This window comes from Dioscorea cayenensis, unplaced genomic scaffold (assembly GCF_009730915.1).
Source record: "Dioscorea cayenensis subsp. rotundata cultivar TDr96_F1 unplaced genomic scaffold, TDr96_F1_v2_PseudoChromosome.rev07_lg8_w22 25.fasta BLBR01001422.1, whole genome shotgun sequence".
NCBI classification, from domain to species: Eukaryota; Viridiplantae; Streptophyta; class Magnoliopsida; order Dioscoreales; family Dioscoreaceae; genus Dioscorea; species Dioscorea cayenensis.
The window spans coordinates 10,797-29,902 of NW_024087813.1; the positions used below are offsets into that span (position 1 = coordinate 10,797).

At 35.5% G+C, this 19,106-nt stretch overlaps 1 protein-coding gene across 3 annotated transcripts; it reads right to left on the minus strand.

Moving 5' to 3' along the window:
* Positions 1 to 1,650: 1,650 nt before the first annotated feature.
* On the minus strand, positions 1,651 to 17,130 carry LOC120256400 (probable RNA helicase SDE3). 3 transcript variants are annotated; one of them, XM_039264090.1, is made up of 6 exons: positions 16,962 to 17,130; positions 13,952 to 14,033; positions 4,969 to 5,787; positions 4,713 to 4,886; positions 3,140 to 4,594; positions 1,651 to 2,331 (listed from the first exon to the last, which is right to left on the minus strand). In XM_039264090.1, the coding sequence occupies exons 3-6, from the start codon at positions 5,752 to 5,754 to the stop codon at positions 1,759 to 1,761; spliced, it is 2,988 nt and encodes a 995-aa protein (XP_039120024.1). In that variant the 5' UTR covers positions 5,755 to 5,787; positions 13,952 to 14,033; positions 16,962 to 17,130; the 3' UTR covers positions 1,651 to 1,758. The 3 variants fall into 3 exon arrangements, with proteins under 3 accessions (XP_039120024.1, XP_039120023.1, XP_039120025.1); XM_039264089.1 differs by lacking the exon at positions 16,962 to 17,130 and adding an exon at positions 16,591 to 16,632; XM_039264091.1 differs by lacking the exon at positions 16,962 to 17,130 and adding an exon at positions 15,627 to 16,548.
* Positions 17,131 to 19,106: the final 1,976 nt, after the last annotated feature.

Genomic DNA, 19,106 nt, shown 5'->3' on the forward strand with positions numbered 1-19,106 from the left:
TTGTTCTTTTGGATGTGATTGATTGGTGATGCTTTTGTAGCCACCTGATGGTTGTTGAGATTCGTGCGGCTCATCGATTTGCATTAATTGTTTATTAGGGTTTTCTTTTTTTTTTTACAAGTTTACCCTTGAATATAATGAGAATTGTATATATGGCCTTTTAAATTTTTAAACAAGAAAAAATTCAAATAATTTTTATGGGGGGTTGTATGCAAAATTGGCAATATAATATATATATCTAGAGTTTAAATGATTTTAGTTATATTTTTTTTACTATTGTTAATTTTATGATTAACCAAAAGAAGAAGTTGGATGAAGCAACATATTATTAATGATTTAGGGATAAATGGCAATTTTTGAAGTTAGGATGAATAAGTAAAGCTTATTTTTTAAAGATATAAAATAAATAATAATTGAAAATAATAATAACAATTGCTACTACGTACAACAACAGTATGACACCAAAATAAATGTAACACAATATACCAATAAAATATATTATAATTCAATATATATATAATTCCATATACTTTTTTGAAAAATACCTCAATCCATTAGTATCGGGTTATCTGTGTATGATATTTTAATCTATTGGCACCTGATGCTTATGTATAGTACTTATAATCTACAGAAAAGACCGGTTTGAATCTCAGTTTACATAAGAACGTAAGATAATAACAAATAAAAAATAGTTCTCAATATCTATTTAATTTTTTAAATTAAATATATATTTTATTATTAAAAAAAATAATGTCATACTATTGGTTTAATTCTGATTTAAGTTTGAGCATAAAACAGACCCTTAAAACACCATGAAACATTATATTTTTAATTTCATATAATATAATAAATCTTTATATATGATTAATCTGTTTAGCTATGACCAAAAAAAAAATCACACATATCATAATTTTACAAATAATTAGCTTTTTTTAAGGGCGATACCCACACAAAAATCATATATAGATGTATAATTACTTTATATATATATATATATATATATATATATATATATACCAAAAATATTAGCACTTTAAATTTTCTAACATATATGAAACTGGAAATTTTTAATTTTTTTGCATAATAATTAATTAAAAATTACTATGGACATGTACCATTATTTATTCTTCATACAATTTTTTTTTTTTTTTTGTTTGAGAAAGGCGACAAGCGCCGAAACCCAGGGACGAACACGTGGGGGAGCAGCGCTCACCACCGAACCGTGCCCTCACCTTGCGCGAGATGGGGATCGAACTCGGGGAGCCACGCTCGACGCGAGATGGGGATCGAACTCGGGGAGCCACGCTCGACGCTCGAGGCGAACACCCTACGTAAGGGACCCGATGCCAATAGACCAAATGGTCGTTGGCATTCTTCATACATTTTATTTCCATTCTCACAGTTGTACATTTAAATATGAGTATAAATTATTATTAAAAATAATTCACATTCCAACAGTATCCATTATCTCCATCCAAACACACCCTAATCGATTCATGGATATACTTTATAATGATTCAAATTAATTATAATATAGAGATATATTTTTATTTTAGCTAAAAGAAATTATTAAAAAATAAGCAAAATTACCCTGCCCTTTACCAATGAAAATGAACACTTAATCACAAACTGAACAATAGCTTTTGCCTGTGAAACTCAATATCATATCAAATATATTGGATTGAAAATCTTCAACAGTTCCTTAGATGTATAATATGAAAGTCAAATCTTGTTCAACAGAAAAAGCATAAATGAAAATCAATCATTCCATCCGAAATTGCTAGCCTTCGGCATGAAATACATCGATGAATCATCGCTTGCCTTCCTCGTACTGGAAAGAGTAGGTGATTTTCTTTCACCCTGGTTAGAGTAAGAACTTGATCCACTTTCAGTCGAATCAACATTCGTAAAGTTCGACTCTGATGTATTATCATTCCATCCTGCATTACTATCCGGTTGGTTTTCAGCAACATCAAAACATTCTGATTCATTATAATGCTGCTCGACAGTATGATCACCCCATTCGGTTTCATTAGAGTACATCTTTAAGTTGTCATCACCCCAATTGTCAGCTCCGTCAGAGTACGGGTAAGAAGTGAACTCATTCCATTCGACTTCATTTGTGTACTGAATTGGTGTGTCATTACTGCATTCTGCGACATTGTTATCCTCGTTTGGCATCTTGTCACCATGCCCGCTCGGGAATTTTTGTTTATTGCCGTATTGAAGAGCATTATCGAAGTTATCATGAAACTCTGGGGGAGGAAGAGCGCAACCTTGATAAGAACCATGATCTGCACAGTATCTTACCAGTCTATCCCAGTATGGGTCCTGCAAAACATAGTAGTTCATGATAAGTAAACATTTTTTCAGGCCATTATGCAAGGTATCAGAAAGAAATTGGGTATGCCTCTTAACCATAAGAGATGGCACTTTATGAATTCAAACTTGATTGAAAGTAAAACAGCAGTAAAAAAATTAGATATGCTGACAAAAACTTAGAATTGAAGAACACCCTTGCTCAATAAACTAACGTGCTTTGCGTATTAATGTTGCTGGCAAGTCATACAACACTTAAAATGGATGTGATTAAATAAATTTTTACGGAATAATGGTTTTATGACTGATAGTGATAAAATGTATCAATCAAAGAAGTTTGATCTACGAGAGTATCATATAAAGAAAATCAAATGTTTAGCTATCAAGATTTAATAGTTATTCCTGTTTAAAAGGAAATCTATGATAAGCAAATCCAAAAACCTGTGATCGAAGAATAATAAAGAATAAATTTAATTCTTCCTAGACAAGTAATCATGTAGCATTAGAACTCAGAAGTACTAAGAAATAAATTTGTAAAAATCTTAATTTTAACTATCAAGCAATTTACACTATAATAGCTAGCATTAAGAAATAAACTTGTGGAATTGTCGACATAAGAATGGAGTTGGTGATTAAAGGCTAGTGCCTAACAACAAAGGGCATACAAGACTCTTTCAGATTGAACCGACTGCTCCAGTGGTAAAGCAAATGAAATTTAAGCTACTAATTCGCATAATAAAGAAAAAAGAATATAAAAAAGAAGCAGAATTTATGCTAGTAAGCAACACTAATGATGAATTACGAAGAGAATGAGACATGCCTTAGTGATGATGTGTGGATTTCCAATTATAATAAGCAAAGATTTAGCACGAGTGATGGAAACATTAAATCTTCGAGGGTTGCTAAGGAAACCCAAATTGAATACTCGGTCAAACTCATTGTGTTTAACTGTTGATCTGACTGTAGATATGATTATTACTTCTCTCTCTTGCCCTTGAAATTGCTCAACACTTCCAACCTTCAAATCTGGCATCTCAAGTGACTCTAGTGCTTTCTTCAACTTGAGTACCTGCTGACGGTAAGGAGTAATAACTCCGATATCAACCTCAGTTAGACTAGTGTGCCTGATTAATTTTCTGATTATATCAACAACTTTACTTGCCTCGATCCTATTGAACCACGACGGGTTACTACCTTCCCTCTCATCACATCCTTGAATGCCAATAAACAAAACAGGAAATGCTTTATCAGGAAGGTCTTCCCAGTCATACAACGATGATTCAATATCATCTTTGACTGCAAGCAATTCACTCTTATAGAACAGCTTTGAAGGGAGCTCCAATATTGCTGGATGACAACGGTAATTCCTCACCAACTTTGTCACATAATTTTCATCCTCATTTTTATAATGCTCGTAATCGAAAAGTCTCTCCAAATATGACTTTCCTAATCCGTAACTCTCAGCACTCCTTGAGTATACAACAGGACCCAACTGCATAGGATCTCCAGCCAGCACAATGACAGTCTCCTTAACACACAGATTTGACATAGGAATCATGGTCTCCGGCTCAGAGGCTTGCCCAGCTTCATCCAAAAATATATGGGAGAAGTGGCCCCTGCGAATCCCTTCAGCATAAAGATATGATGCACTCATGTATGTAGATACAATGATCCGATAACGCATCAGTGCCTTGAGAGGAGGACATTTAAAGACCATATCCTCAAAGAAACAAAAACGAATATAATTTGGATTAATATCCACATATGGCCGGCTGGTAGCATTTAACCGAAACACTTCATTCTCTCTAACACCAACATCTTCCTTGATAAGAAGTCTCTCCAGGACATGGTCTGCTGCACTGTTTGAAGAGGCGCAGACAAGAATGCGTGCCTTCTTACTGGTCATGTATATCTGCAAAATTGCCTCAACCAATGTCATCGTCTTTCCAGTACCAGGTGGTCCATGAATTACATATGGAGGGGTTCCTCTGCAACCAAGAATCATTTTGACACAGCTTGCCTGCTCCTTATTAATGTCTGGATTGAAGGGTTGCAATTTACATGACTTCATAATCCTTTTCTGAGAAGACTCAGCAGGAAATAGAAGCTCTGGCCCCAACTTTTCCGCAGCATAGACTGCTTGGTACATTCTTCTCAAGTTCACTCTATTATATGAGAAACTGACATTGTAGAGACAATCATCATGATGACGCAGGTGCAACTCCTTATTAAATTTCAGGAATATTTCATCAGCCTCAACTCTGTGTATGTAACCCTGCACAACAACAACCAAAAGCAATAAGAAGGAGATGTTATCCCCTACTCAAAAATATATTAGATATGATGCATGTAATTGCAGGTAATTTACTAATTGAGAAAGGTAAGTGTTATACCTGATATGGTGAACCTGTATCCTCAGGATCACCAGTCAAAGCCTTGGCGAATATATAGTCTCCACAAACAAGAGATGGCCTTTTTTCTGCCAATCCAGGAACCTCAAGAGACAAAAAATGGTTACCCCTCCTCCTCATGGTCACAGACTCCATGTCATGCCTTCTCACATCCTCCTGTCACAGTAATTTCCATGTAAGATCAATAGAACATTATTGAGATTTTTTTTTCTTTGTTTTTCATCAAATCACAACTCACCTCTAAGTGAATTTCTTCCATAGCAATCAGAAAACTGAAGTATTTTGCATAGTTACCACGACTCAATCCTTCCACAATAGCATCAGGAACCTGTTTATTCTCAATCATTTCACGAACATCTGATGGTATTTCATATTGAGGAAGCTTGTACTTGAAAGACTGTGCATTTGTCCGTGGTGGGCGAGAACCAGCCACATATTGCTCACAGTTAAATTTCTTCCTCCCCAAAGGAGCTCTTGAAAAAGGGATATTGGAAAACAAGGACTGTGAGACCCTATCTTCAGCTAATAGAAACGCCACTCGCTCAACTTTCTCATCTCCAACATCAAAATGCAAAACAGATGTATGTAAACCAATATCTTTTGGTTTGCAAGACAGCCAAATAGTGAGAGTACTCCTTGGCTGAAGAACTCTATCCTCCAAAGCAGTCAACCCCACAAAGCTGCTAATGGTTCTCTCATCAGCACCAGGTGGCGGAGGTTCCATCATTGAGAGCATATAGGCGTCCTCAGGATTTGATGAAAAGATCCTAACACTCCACAATTCCACTGGATCGCTAGTGGTGTTTTTGATAGAAATAGAACCACAGGATGTTTCTCCAATCAGAGCAGACTGAGGCTTTCCATTAACAAATGGAAATGGTATTGAGATCACAACAGGACCTTCTTCGTATGGATCAAAGTTATGCAGGGATTCATCATCCGCATAATCCAAAAACCCAACTTCTGCCTTGTCTCCAATAACTGAATATTCTTCGTCCCAATCATTATCACCGACAGTGCCCATGATGAAAGCAAATTAGATTGCCCACAAGTAATCCTGCATGATGGTTGTAAGAATGAGAACCCTTATAAAACTATGTCATGTCAGTAGCAGAATCACATTCAAGTGAGCTTTTCACAAGAACAAGGCAAGAATTTAGAGAAAATAGAGATTTGCTTTAAGTGCCAATATTTGAATTTAAATGTAAGCGCTGAGGGAAAAATGAAATAAGTTTTAACTATGAAGTTTTGAGAAAAATATTATGTGCCTATTGATACCCTAGCTGCAAGACATACTATGGTAATAATAACAAATACTCGAAATCAATCCCAAGATGAAACTAGAATGGACGGACTATATACTTTCCATAAACTCAAATCCAAAATAATAAGGAAATGGGACATTTACAAGGTTTGTAATGTGCCTCTTTCAAGCTTGCCAGCCTCTGAGCCTCTGAGCATCTGAGCCCTTGCTGACAATCTTGTTTCCCCCCTTGCCATGGCAAGCGGGGGTCAACCCCCTTCCCCCTCTAAAAATCCTGGTCTCAAATCACGGCTTCTCTGACTCATTCTCTGAATAACTCCCTCTCCACAATGAGCAACTTCTCAGCAAACTCAAAGCCACCACTTCCAACTTCGTTCGGCTGGACAAGGATGCCATTAATCGAGGTCGTATGAAATTCCAGTATGTTCTGTATGGTAAATTGTTTGGAAAATCCCCTCCTTTCAAGCATGTCAAGACGTCACTTCTTGACAAGTGGAATAGCATTGGAGAGATCTTCATCTCCGACCTTCCTAATGGTTTTTTTACTGGTTAGATGCCCTACTGAAAAAGCCATGCAACAACTCCTTCTTGATGGACCCTGGTTTGTAAACGGAATCATTTTATAGCTGTCTCCATGGAAACCTTTTTTCGAACCGAGCTTCACTAAGCTTAACTCCGCTACAATATGAGTGCAGTTCCATAACTTGCCGCTGGAATGCTGGGACGGTGACGTTCTTGAGACCATTGCTAGCAACTTTGGTAATCTCATCAAGGTTGATGAATTTACGTCCACACTGACAAGATCCAAATACGCCCGGGTTTGCATCGAAATTGATTTATCTAAACCTCTTTGTCGAGGTTTTTGGATCGGGGATGATTTCCAGAAGGTGTTCGTCGTGGTGATGTACGAGCGATTGCTGACATTCTGTTACAATTGTGGGCTTATCGGTCATGGTAGCAAATCGTGTACTCGGGCTGCATCATCTGGGCCCGGTGGGTTCTCTTTGCCCTCTCGTGATGAACGAGTGCCGGTGGAAAGAACCTCCCAGGTCTCGCACGACGCCGACCAGTTCATGGATACATCGGACCCTATCTTCGTCCCTGTACCTGAAGATAATCTGGAATCTGATTTTGGACCGTGGCTTCTGGTTTCCCGCCGGCGTGGCCGTGCTCGGGGTCGCGGCGGTGGTGCAATAGGGTGCCCCTCACGTGACTCCACGCACAGCAGTCGGTGTGGAAGCCGAAATCACTGAGTCCCAAGGTAATGTCTCCCATAGCATACGTGGCGGATCCAGATTTGCTGGCCGTGGGTGGTCGTCCACTTTCCATGCCTCTCACGATTCCCTACACTTTGATGTCATTGAAAACTCCAAACGTTCAAAATCCCGTTGCAGATCTAGCCGTTAACCAAAACTTCGTGATCAACGGAACCTGCAGAGATTGTCCTTTAGATCCAACTCAATCTCCTTCGCTTGATCCCCAAGCCACTATTCTGACAGACCCTTCAAGTCATAACGATGTCCTTACCTCTTCTCGAGAACATCCATCACTTAACCCATACCAATCAGATCGTTCCTTTTCGTTCTTCTCGAGGAGTCGCTCAGACAACTGCCCCATCTAGACCTAGCCCTAGACCCACCTCCCTCCCTCCCATCCTGAGAACTTCTGTCCCGGTTGTCTCCACCAACACTCTCTCTTCAGATTTACTTCATGATTCTCTTGTTTCCCAAGTTTCTTCTGCCCTTGACTCTAGTAAAATGGAAGAAGATAGTGGAGATGACGAGGGTTCCACTGATGACGACGACGATGAGATGCCAGATGAGGAAGACGAACCTGAAGACTCTATGACTTTGGTGTAATACCGGTGGGGTCAGACGGGAGGCTCTCATCAGAAAAGGAGTTCATGCTAAGAGGCAGAATGGAAACCGGAGGTCCCGGACCTTGAAGCTGTCGTCTATCCTTCTCATCCTTCTTTTCAAGGAAGTTCTTTCCGTTTTTCTTCTATTTATGTTTATTATGAACTCAGCTAAAATTATATGTTGGAATTGCAGGGGTATCTCCGATCGGGATACCTCTTCTCGGCTCACTAGACTCATCAAAAAGCTTAAACCCATTTTGGTTTGTTTAGTTGAAACCCGCGCCAACTCTGATCATGTTGATCGCTTCTGTAAAAAAATTCCTAAACACTTGGAGTGGGCCTCTGTCCTCACCGATGGTTTTTCAGGTGGTATCTTTATCCTTTAGAACTCTGCCATCGGTCGAGTCACACCTATTTCTATTTCCCGTCACACGTTGCATATTGTGGTTTCCTCTACTTTTTCCAAAAATTTTATTATCTCGATGGCTTATAATTCTTCTCGTTGCCTAAACCAACGGTTTCTTTGGCACGAACTCTCGCAAATTTCTTATCTTAAGCTTCCTTGGCTCATTCTGGGGGATTTTAACTCTATTCTTTCCATAACTGAGCACAAGGGCGGCTCCTTCTCTTACTATAGCCGTAAATCCAGATTTTTTTTTAATGATTTTATTAATAGTAACAATCTTTTGGACATGAACTATGTCGGTTCACATTATCCCTGGTGCAACAACCAGCTTGGTTCTGCTCGGCGATGGGCCAAGCTCGATCGTTGCCTAGTCAATCTTGAGTGGAATGACACATTTAAATCCTACACTCTTTCGCACCTCACTCGCTCCTTCTCAGATCATTCTCCGCTTTTTCTCACCGCTAATTTATCCGTTGTTTTCAAGAAAAAATCGTTCCGGTTTGAAAATTTTTGGATGGAGTATTTGGGGTGCCATTCTTGTATTCGAGAAGCTTGGGATTTTACTCCTCGGGGTAACCCTATGCATGTGTTTTCCCATTTCCTTTCTCGTACCCGTTTTAATCTCAATCGTTGTAGTCATTCTGGGGTCAATAACTTGGATATTGCTATTTCTAATACTGAAACTGAAATTGGTTCTCTTGAGCTTTCTGATTCTAGCTCTAATACTCATTTCGTTCTCAAGGTCCTTTACGCTAAACTTTCTGCTTTACAGCGTCAGAACACTATTAAATAGGCCCAGCGCACTCGTTTAAATTGGGTTTCAGATGGTGATAAGAATACTAGTTTCTTTCATGCTCTTTATCGTACTCGTTCTCATACCAATTATATTTCTCAAATAGAGGATTCTAATGGTAACGTTTTCAGAAACCCTTCTGGTATTGAGCAAGCTTTTATGAACTTTTATAAACATCTTTGGAGCGGCTCTCCCAGCAATTCTTCAAGCAATCAAGACACTCTTCCTCTGACCTTCCCAGGATTTCCGACTCTGACAGTGCATTTCTCATCATCAATGTTACCATGGAGGAAGTTCATCAAACTATTTTTGACCTTCCTTCAGGTAAGTCCCCTGGCCCCGACGGATTTAATATGGAATTTTATAAAGTTTTTGGCCTGTTGTGGGTAATCATCTTTTTGAAGCCATTCAGTATTTTTTTAAAACCTCTTTCATTCCTTCCTCTTGGGGCAAAACCTACGTCGCTCTCATTCCTAAGAAGGACAACCCTAAATTGGTTTCAGATTTCCGTCCGATTTCCTTATGTAATGTTTGTTTCAAAATTCTCTCGAAACTGCTTGCCAATAGATTAAAAAAGGTTATTCCTAATATCATCGGTCGTGAACAAGTGGGTTTTGTGGCTAATCGTAGCTCTTCAAATAACATTATCATGGTGCAAGAGGTTGCCCATTCGATTGAATTTGATACCCATAGCCCCCCTAGGATGATTATTAAACTCGATATCGAAAAGGCATATGATACCCTTAGTTGGAGTGCAATTCTTACCATTCTTATTAAAATGAATTTTCCTCTTCTCTGGGTTTCTTGGATTAAATCATGTCTTCATTCTCGCTCATTCTCTCTTTTAGTTAATGGCAGACCAACCCCCTGGTTTCTCTCCTCCAGAGGCGTTTGCTAGGGAGACCCCATCTCATCTTATCTGTTCATTATTGTTTCTCAAACTCTTACTACCATGCTTAATTTTAGTCTTCAGAATAATCTTATTCCTGGTTTTAATAGCAATTTGTATCACAACTCCAATCATCTGATGTATGCCGATGACCTGATTTTAATTACTTATGCTACTCGTAGGGTTGCTAAAAACATTCAAACTTGTTTAAAATACTATAGCATCTTCATTGGTCAGTACCCCAACTACAATAAATCTCAAAATTTTTTTCCCTTCTTGGTTGAACAATCACATTCTAAATAGGGTTTGTTACATCCTGAATCTTAAGCAAGCTTCCTTCCCTTTTAAATACCTAGGGGTGTTCATCTCACCTAAAAGACTTGCTTCTCTAACTTTTTAGCCTATGGTTAATAAAGTTAATAGATTAGTTTCTAAATGGTCTAAATTTCATCTCACTCCTGCCGCCAAAGAGATCCTTATTAATTCTGTCATGTTATCTGTGCCGGTCTACACTTCAATTGTTTACCCCATTCTTGATTTAATTCTTTCAGAAATCTCCAAAGTTGTGAGAAAATTTTTTTGGAATAGGAATGGTAAAGGAAAGTGCATCCACAATGTGAGTTGGAGCATTTTAACTGAAGGTAAGTCTGAGGGGGGCTTAGGTATCAAAAATCTTGCTCTTGCCAAACATTCTCTCATGTCTAAAAATATATTCAAGTTCTTAAACAATCATGACTGTTTGTGGGTTGAAATTTTACTTAACAAGTACGGGAAAATCAATTTTTGGCAAGACTCTGTGCTTGCCAAGTGCTCTTGGTTCTTTAGAGGTTTATGCAAATCTGCTGCTTTTATAAAACATCATTGCAAAATAAATTCTATTAATCCTATGAGTACGTCTCTTCTTTGGGATCCTTGGCTTTACGATATACCAATAGCTCTTAAGCCCACTTACCTCAATATGGATGTTGATTTTGATCAGATTTCTTTTTCTAATATCGATGTTAACGATCAGTGGATTGTTCAAGAGCTTAATTACATCTTTGGCAATCATGTTGATAACTTGGCCAGGCATTTAATTTCAATTGATCATAATTCTGATAATCATTGGATTTGGATTCCTAATTCTTCTGGTACCAAAGTTTCATCTATTGTGTATCATACTTTGAACAAGCAATCGGTTTACTCTTATCATTGGGTAGGTTGGACCATTGTCTGGAGCATTCCCGTTGCACCTAGAATTAAACATTTCATTTGGTTATGTCTAAGAGGTCGCCTCTCCACATCTGCATTTTTACATAGCATTCACCTTGGCCCTGATAACCCTTGTGTTTTTTGTGGTCTTCACAGTGAGACCATTGATCACTTGTTTTGTCAATGTGATAGAACTCAAGTGATTTGGGATCAGATTATCAGCATGCTAAATATCTCTATATCTTTCACTAACGGGTTTTCATCTGGTAATTGGGTTACTGAATACAGGCAGTCTAAGCACATTCTTGCATTCATTGCAGCCAGTGCTTGGTTCATTTGGTTGTGCCGGTGTGATGGTATCTTCAAAAAATCTCGTCCCATTTACTCTAATATTGTTTTCAGGGCTGCGGCACACGTTGATGAGTTTTCTTGCTGTAACTTTGAGCTCGTGGGCAGAAAATTTTTGTTGAACAATTTCTCCTCTGCTGATGATTGATTTTCTCTTCACTCATGCAACATCAAACCAAACTATTTAGGTAAGTTCAGCCGGTTTTTTCTTTTCAAATGCTAATTACGAGATTTCTCTCGCAGGTTGCTCTTCTCATCGCTGCTCGAATAATTCTTCGGATGCACTTCTTGCTGTTGAAGTAGCTCTTCACATTGCGATGGATTTTCACATTCCTATTAAACACATTTTCTGCGACCATCATGCAATTATTCAACTACTTCAGTGCTCTGATCACATTACTTCCTGGAGATTTGAAGCGCAAATCAATAATCTCAAGTTCTTACTGGAGATGTGTGGCCATCCCCAGATTCATATCATCCCTTCCATTTGGGGTACTCCGGCAGCTAATTTAGCAACTCAAGGATTCCAACATCAACATCTCAATCTTTTTTTTGTTTGGAAAAGATCTCCCTTTTTGGATTATGAAATCGTTTCTTAATTATGGTTTTAGTTTCTAATCTGCTCTTTTGTTTCTAGACCCTAGTTCTGTGTATCTTTGTATCTTTTATTTCTTTTACTTTCAATAAATAGCTTCTCTGTTGAGAGGTTCTTCAAAAAAATAATAATAATAATAATAATAATAAGGAAATGAACTCGTTGCTGCCCAGGCTGAATCTCATAGCTCTTTGGGCTGGGTCATGTGTTGGAATGGGGCATCTGTCAGTCAAGTGTGTCTTAATACGCATTCAACAATCTACTGTCTATTAGAATGACAAAGAAAAACACTTGTATGCAAATAAAACAATCAACACTTTTTAACGATCACCAAGTCGTTTCCCAAGGCCCTTTTTTTTCAAACAATTTGTATAAATCTATAATATCATTGCATGAAAATGCATGAAAATAGGGAAATGATAATGTTAGAAAAAGCCTACCCAAGACTTATTTCAATACCAAACTATTCAAACATCAAATTTAAGTTAAACATATGTCTACCACAACAAAAGGATCAATTAAGCACGCTTAGTATCCTTAGTTGTATATGTATTCTGGATACATTGGATCTATCATTAGGAGATGATAAAAAATTGAATATGCATGTGGCAGTCCCGTTGTCATGGTTAGAGACATCTATCATAACAAACTGTTGGTAAAGAAAGCAAATCCAAAAGGGTTTCACAAAATAAGCCAGATTGTGATTTAACTTCCTATTTACACTGTGGTCAAAATGTCCTCTATAGATATTTAAAACAACATAAAAGAATCTTGATATAATTTCCTACTAGATCTGTCCAAAGACCGAGCTACCCACCCAAGCTCGAAGGCCCGCCCGAAAATTGGGAGGGCTTGGACAAATATATAAAGCCCAATGATCCAATCTTGGACAAAATATAGAGCCCGCTTTAAAAACGGGCTGATTTGGGTTGTTAAGGCCCGGTCCCGGCCCGGTCCGGCCCGAAGTAAATAATCTATTTATTAATTAGCTTTGTGTATATATATATATATATTTCAGATATTAATAAAATCAAATATGCATATACTGTATGTGTGTATATTTAAAGCATGTACTACTATTTTGGATTGATTAACTGTGAATAGATGGTCTACTTGGTCTAATTATTGATTATTGTTGATTGTCATTAGTTATAATCGTTTGAATTTTAGATGTTGTGACTAAATAAAAATTTACATTTGGTATTTTAATTTTAATGTGTTTTGTAGAATAACATTTGATAGTGTTCATAAATTAATATTATTATTAACCTTTTTATAACTTATTTATTATTTAATGATAAAACTTATTTGGGTAGGCTTAGGCGGGACTTAGTTAAAGGTCAAAAAATTCGGGCAAGTTTTAACAAAAGTTAAGGCCCATATTATTGGGCCGAGCAAGCTTGAATTTTATTAATTATAAGCTTGGCCCGGCTTGAACCCGGCCCATGGACAAGTCTAGTTGCTACCTATCAAAACTAACCAACAAATATACGAATGTAAAACTTTTGGTGATCTGATCAGAGATCATCCTATCAACATACTATTATGAATGAATGCACACCACATATGGAGTACAAAACAAAACAATAAATGCCATTAAATAGGATGTAGAAATAGGAATAAAATTATTGATTTATGAAAGTCATTAGCAGAAAAAAATTTCAATAAGAATTTAAAACCACTAAAAATGGCAAAACTCTATACAAGAGAAACATTTGTCACATATTTCATTTTTACTATTTCAGATTATAATACTGGCAAAATATATGGGCACAATAAGAGGAGTTGTCTACCGTTCACACAAAAAATTACACCAACAATAAAAGCATAACTTAAAATGTTAAGAAAGAAAGCTAGCACAATTCAGATTAGCAAACCTGGTAAATACAGTCAAAGTGAGATCTGAGCAGCAGTTTAACAAGTAAACAATTCAAGCAACCTCTGACAATATTGAAAATCCTGCAAACCAAAAAATCACAGCCAGAATCAAATGTGAAACAATAAAGAAAATAAAATGAAGAGCTGTCTATATGGAAAAAGGAATAATAGACCAAATCATTAGAGTTGTAATTGAAAAACACTCGCATTCAAAACTCATACAATCAAAAAACAAAATGTATACAAATAATAACCCATTTTTTGTTCGCTATACAGAAATTCTCGCCACCAAAGCCCAGAGCTCAGAAGCAACTTAAAACAGCCAGACCCAAGCCAACTGCAGCAAATGGAAGAATCAACGGTCCTAGCTTCTTAGAGTGCAATGATCAATTTGTAAATGGGCCTTAACTCCCCAAACTTAAGTTTGCAAAGTAAGCATAGAAGAAAGATTGTTTCTTAATTCAAGGTAGAAATGGATTATCTCTGCATGCTGAAGCTAAGATGAGTAACAAATTTTTAGGAAGAATATTAACTCAAAATTTTAATTGTTAGATTTTTGTTACGTACTTCCACTAAACTCAATTTTATGTGGTCACTGGTGAAGAGATGAGGAATGAAGCTGTGATTAATAACTATGTAGAACCTACTCCCATTTGTATTTTGAATCTTAGGATGCTATGAAATTTAGGTTCGTGGTTGATGGCCTTTAGAACTAAAACCTACATTTTTATCAATAAGATCATTTTACCAGAAAGTTATACATCATTTAAAATGGATAATCATAATTTATTTCTTTACATAAATAAATTGATGTTCTTAGGATGCTTGATTAACTTGATTTGGGTGCCCTTGCAAAGTTAGATTATCTCTTCTTTAGGTAATAAGAGATATTCTTGACTTAGAACAAAATTATGATACACTTGTTCAAAACCTGCATCACTAGAATCATATCTAGCATCATTATAAAAGAAAAACAATCAAAAGTAACCATTATAAAGAACTTCTTCTTAGATATGTAATCATGTAAAGTTAGAACAGAATTGCCAAATCGCAAATCTAACTATGAATTAATTGCCGCTTAGGATTCCCTGATTTCATTGACTGAATTTGACCTTATCCAAGATAAGTTAACCAATTTTTAATCAGCAACATGTATGAGATGATTAAAGTATTTGATAATTAAATTGGATCAAATTCTAAAGAATATTGAAGCCCACATCAGTCTAATTTTTCAAGAAATTTCAAGATGTTCTCATACAAAATCGTGACATAATCACTAGAGTTGGTCAGTAACAATAAGAACATCAATTACAGTTTGATTACTTGAGATAGTAATCAAAAAATTAGTATACAAAGAGAACTGATAAGATGCTTATAGTATTGATACTAGTCTCAGCTTTGGAATCTAACATACAAAAATCCCCCTTCTAAAATAGGCTTTTCTCATCCATTTGGACTCTACAAGGTAAATTATCTGAGTTCAGACAATCATTACATGGATATAATCAATTGCTTTTGGAAGTGAAAAATAAAAACTACATAGCAGCTACATATGAATTTAATTTTCAAAATAAAACCTATAACAATGTCGACTTAATTCCTTCAACTCACTCCCACACTAGTAGTCATATTTACTCAAAGCAAAAAAAGAATAAGGTGAATTTCATTGCTTACTTGAAACATAATAGTGAATTTGCCAACACTCAGGACTTAAAAATGAAGTGCTCTTCCTCACCAAGAAGGCGATGGATCAAAACAATATGCAATCAAGGTCATGCCCAGTCCAGCCTATTCTAGAGTACTGTCAACAGTAAAGATACATTGCACCAGGATATGCCTAACCAGCAAAATGAGCATAGCACAAATGTGGTTCGGAATCAAGCTACATGTGAAAGGGTTACCATTTGCACTGGGAGAATTACAGAGCCATTATGTAACTGATTATCATTAGACTGATGTAAATCCTGCACTTGATATCAACCACAACTTGTAAGACTAAGTACACTTCTAGACTATGATCATGCCCATGAAATAGTATAAAGAACCAAACTTCCTCAACCCAAGTGCCATGCACCTGAATAAAACACTGATTAAAGAAATGAATGAATCTAAAACAAACAACTTGATGGGTACAACATTTACTTTTTATATGAATGATGTTCTAAAAAAACATGTAAAGTAGGATAGATTACAGCATAAAATAAGCAAATGAAAGCCAATGTTGGCAATCTACAATGGGCCAGTGGCCCACAGCCTCCAATATTAATGGCTCTAGTTAATTGTCTATATTAAACAAAATTGAGCAGGCACATTCACAATATTCTTGTTTTTTTATAAAAAAAAAGAATTGGTTCCAAGATTCTAAAGAAGATGAAAACTACAAGAAGTTACAGCATAAAGCAAATGCATAAATGCCAAAGCACTCTTAATCACTACGGTATCACCAAACCAAAATGCAATCTCGCAGATGCATCGCTCATTGAAATAATAAGCAAGCCAAACAAATCATTGCAACTTTTATGAGTCTAAATGCAAATCAGAAGGGGGAAAACATACATGATTGAACAAGCAATACAAAAACACAATTATATATAGCATAAATCGCTTTTTTTCTTAATAAGGTCGACAACCCACTCACCTCACCAAAGTTGTGAGAGAGAGTTGATCCCCACCCTCTCACTTGGCAAAAGAAAGAATTATCATACTTCTAATGTGAAGATATATAAATCGCCTAAAATCATGGATTCATTTATTAAAAAAAACCAAACTAAAACAACAGCATTAAATGATAATCACCAAAAACAACGCAACCACAACCACAATCCCAAATTCATAAAAATTCCAACTTTTCATCATCAGATTCAACGAACTCAACAAAAACCCCATCAATGCATTTCTTTTACAATAAAAAACAAGAGAAAAACAAAAATCAAACACACCATTCATCAAAAAAACCCAAAACCAGAACAAAATTCTCAGGCTCAAAAAAAAAATCACAGGAACGCTCACCTTAAGACTGAAATCAATCAATCAATCAATCAAAGACCAATCCGCACATCTCCAATGGGAGATTGAAGCCAAGAGCATTGCCCCAAAACCTCAAAAAGCGATGAATCAGAGCCCCATTTCCGCGTGAAAAGGGAGAAGCTTTTTGGTGTTCCAACTCGAATTGGCAGCAACGCTCAGGACACACACTCAGAGTGTGCGTTCGAGGTTAAATAAATATGAAAATAATGAAGGGCCCCACCACGCTTTGATCAGGTAAGGCTAACCAAATATGAAACAGCAAACACTTACCAATAGAAACCCTCCACTTGGTATTATATTCCAGGTAAATTTTTTTTTGACGGAGTACCAAACTATTGTCTTTTATCATTTTGGATCCAAACTTCAATTTGAATCAAAATAATTATTTAACTTCAATTTTGTCTTTTTTGTTACTCTGGTGATTCTCTTTTTATAATATAGATGCCTAAAATTTTTTACCAGAACATACATGATATATTATCCGCCCAGTTAGCAATTTCATCTCATTTGTTGACATAGAATTTTCAACATCATATCATCAAAAATAAACTGGATTCTTGTATTTTCTTGGGCGACCACCCAATGAAATAAAATTAAAATTAGGTAACTATTTTGATTAAAATAGAAGTTTGGACCCCCAAAATAAAAATAGGTCATAGTTTGGTGTCATATCAAAAAAATTACCCATTATATTCCTCTCTCGACTCGAATGTCTAGAGTTTAAATTTATATTTGACTAAAAAGTCTAGAGTTGGAATTTAAACCGTATTTTGTCTATATTTTTATAGAGAGAAAAAAAGAGTTGATTACTTCCGAACATATCTGGATTTCAAATCTAACGATGTTTAGACAAAAACCTTTAAATCTAATTGTTGGTATGGAAACCCCTTTTTTTAATATAAAAGAAATTATGATTTTAAGGAAGTAAAAACCCACATTGATAACAGCAGTTAGTAAATCTACAAGCAGCTCTAGGGGCTCTTCTTGGATGATGAATTAGCATCTATATATTACTAATAAAAAAATATTTGTTTAGATATCATCGTAAAATATCTTTATTTGTTTTATGTATTTTTTAAATATAAATTAAAAATTTTGTATTAAAGATAACATATTTTATTCTTTGTAAGCTCATCTTTTATTTTGTGCAAGGCACTAGTTAGTAATTAATTTATTTTTAAAGAACTTATAAACTAATAAAATATATTTACTAGCATATATTCAGTTTTTAATTAAATTTACTTGAATTTTAATTTTTACAATTAAACTGATTTTATTATTATTAGTTAAATCAAAGCTAAATGAAGTCCATTTTTATCGTATTAATTTTGAACTCGAGCTATTCAAGAGAAAATTTGGCTTAGAGTTAGGTCCAACCCAATCAAATTTGGCGCAATTAAACTCCAAAGCTCACTGTAAGCAGGATTATGTGAGCTCGACAAGCTCGATGTTTAGAGTTTGGATTCAGGGTTTAGCTTGTTAAGCTCAAGTTTAAGGTCCAAAGGTTTAGCTTATTACGAAAAAAAAAAAAGTAAATCAATCATTAAAAATTAAATTATAACTATTACAAATTAAAAAAAAATTAAAGAACTATAAAGATATTATAAAAAAAAATTCATGATTTATTTTGTTAGAAAATTTAGCATTTTCCAACTTTCTAGGATTTTAAACTTATTTTAATAAAACATGCTCCTTTGCACTCACTTGAAATTTTTTATTCTTTTAATCCCCTTGATATCAATACAATTATGTTATAGATAAAATTAAATAATATGTTGATTTAATCAGACTTAAATCTAACTTTGTTTTTTTCAAAAATAAAAATAAATATAAAAAATGTGCTTTTCATTCTTTCCTCTCAGTGGGCATGCAAAGGTTAAGAATGGCCATGATTTTTTTTCTTTTTTCTTTTAAATTCCACAAGTTTATTTATAAGATTTCATTGTATTCAGAGAAATATAATGAACATAAAATCATATTTTTCATCTGGCAAATTGATCACTATTTTAGATTTTTTTTTTCCTTGTAATTATTTAATAGCATATTTTTATCAAATTTGGATTTGATCTACAAATCTCTCCTTCATGTTTTTCTTTAATTTACATATACTAAATTTAATATCACTCT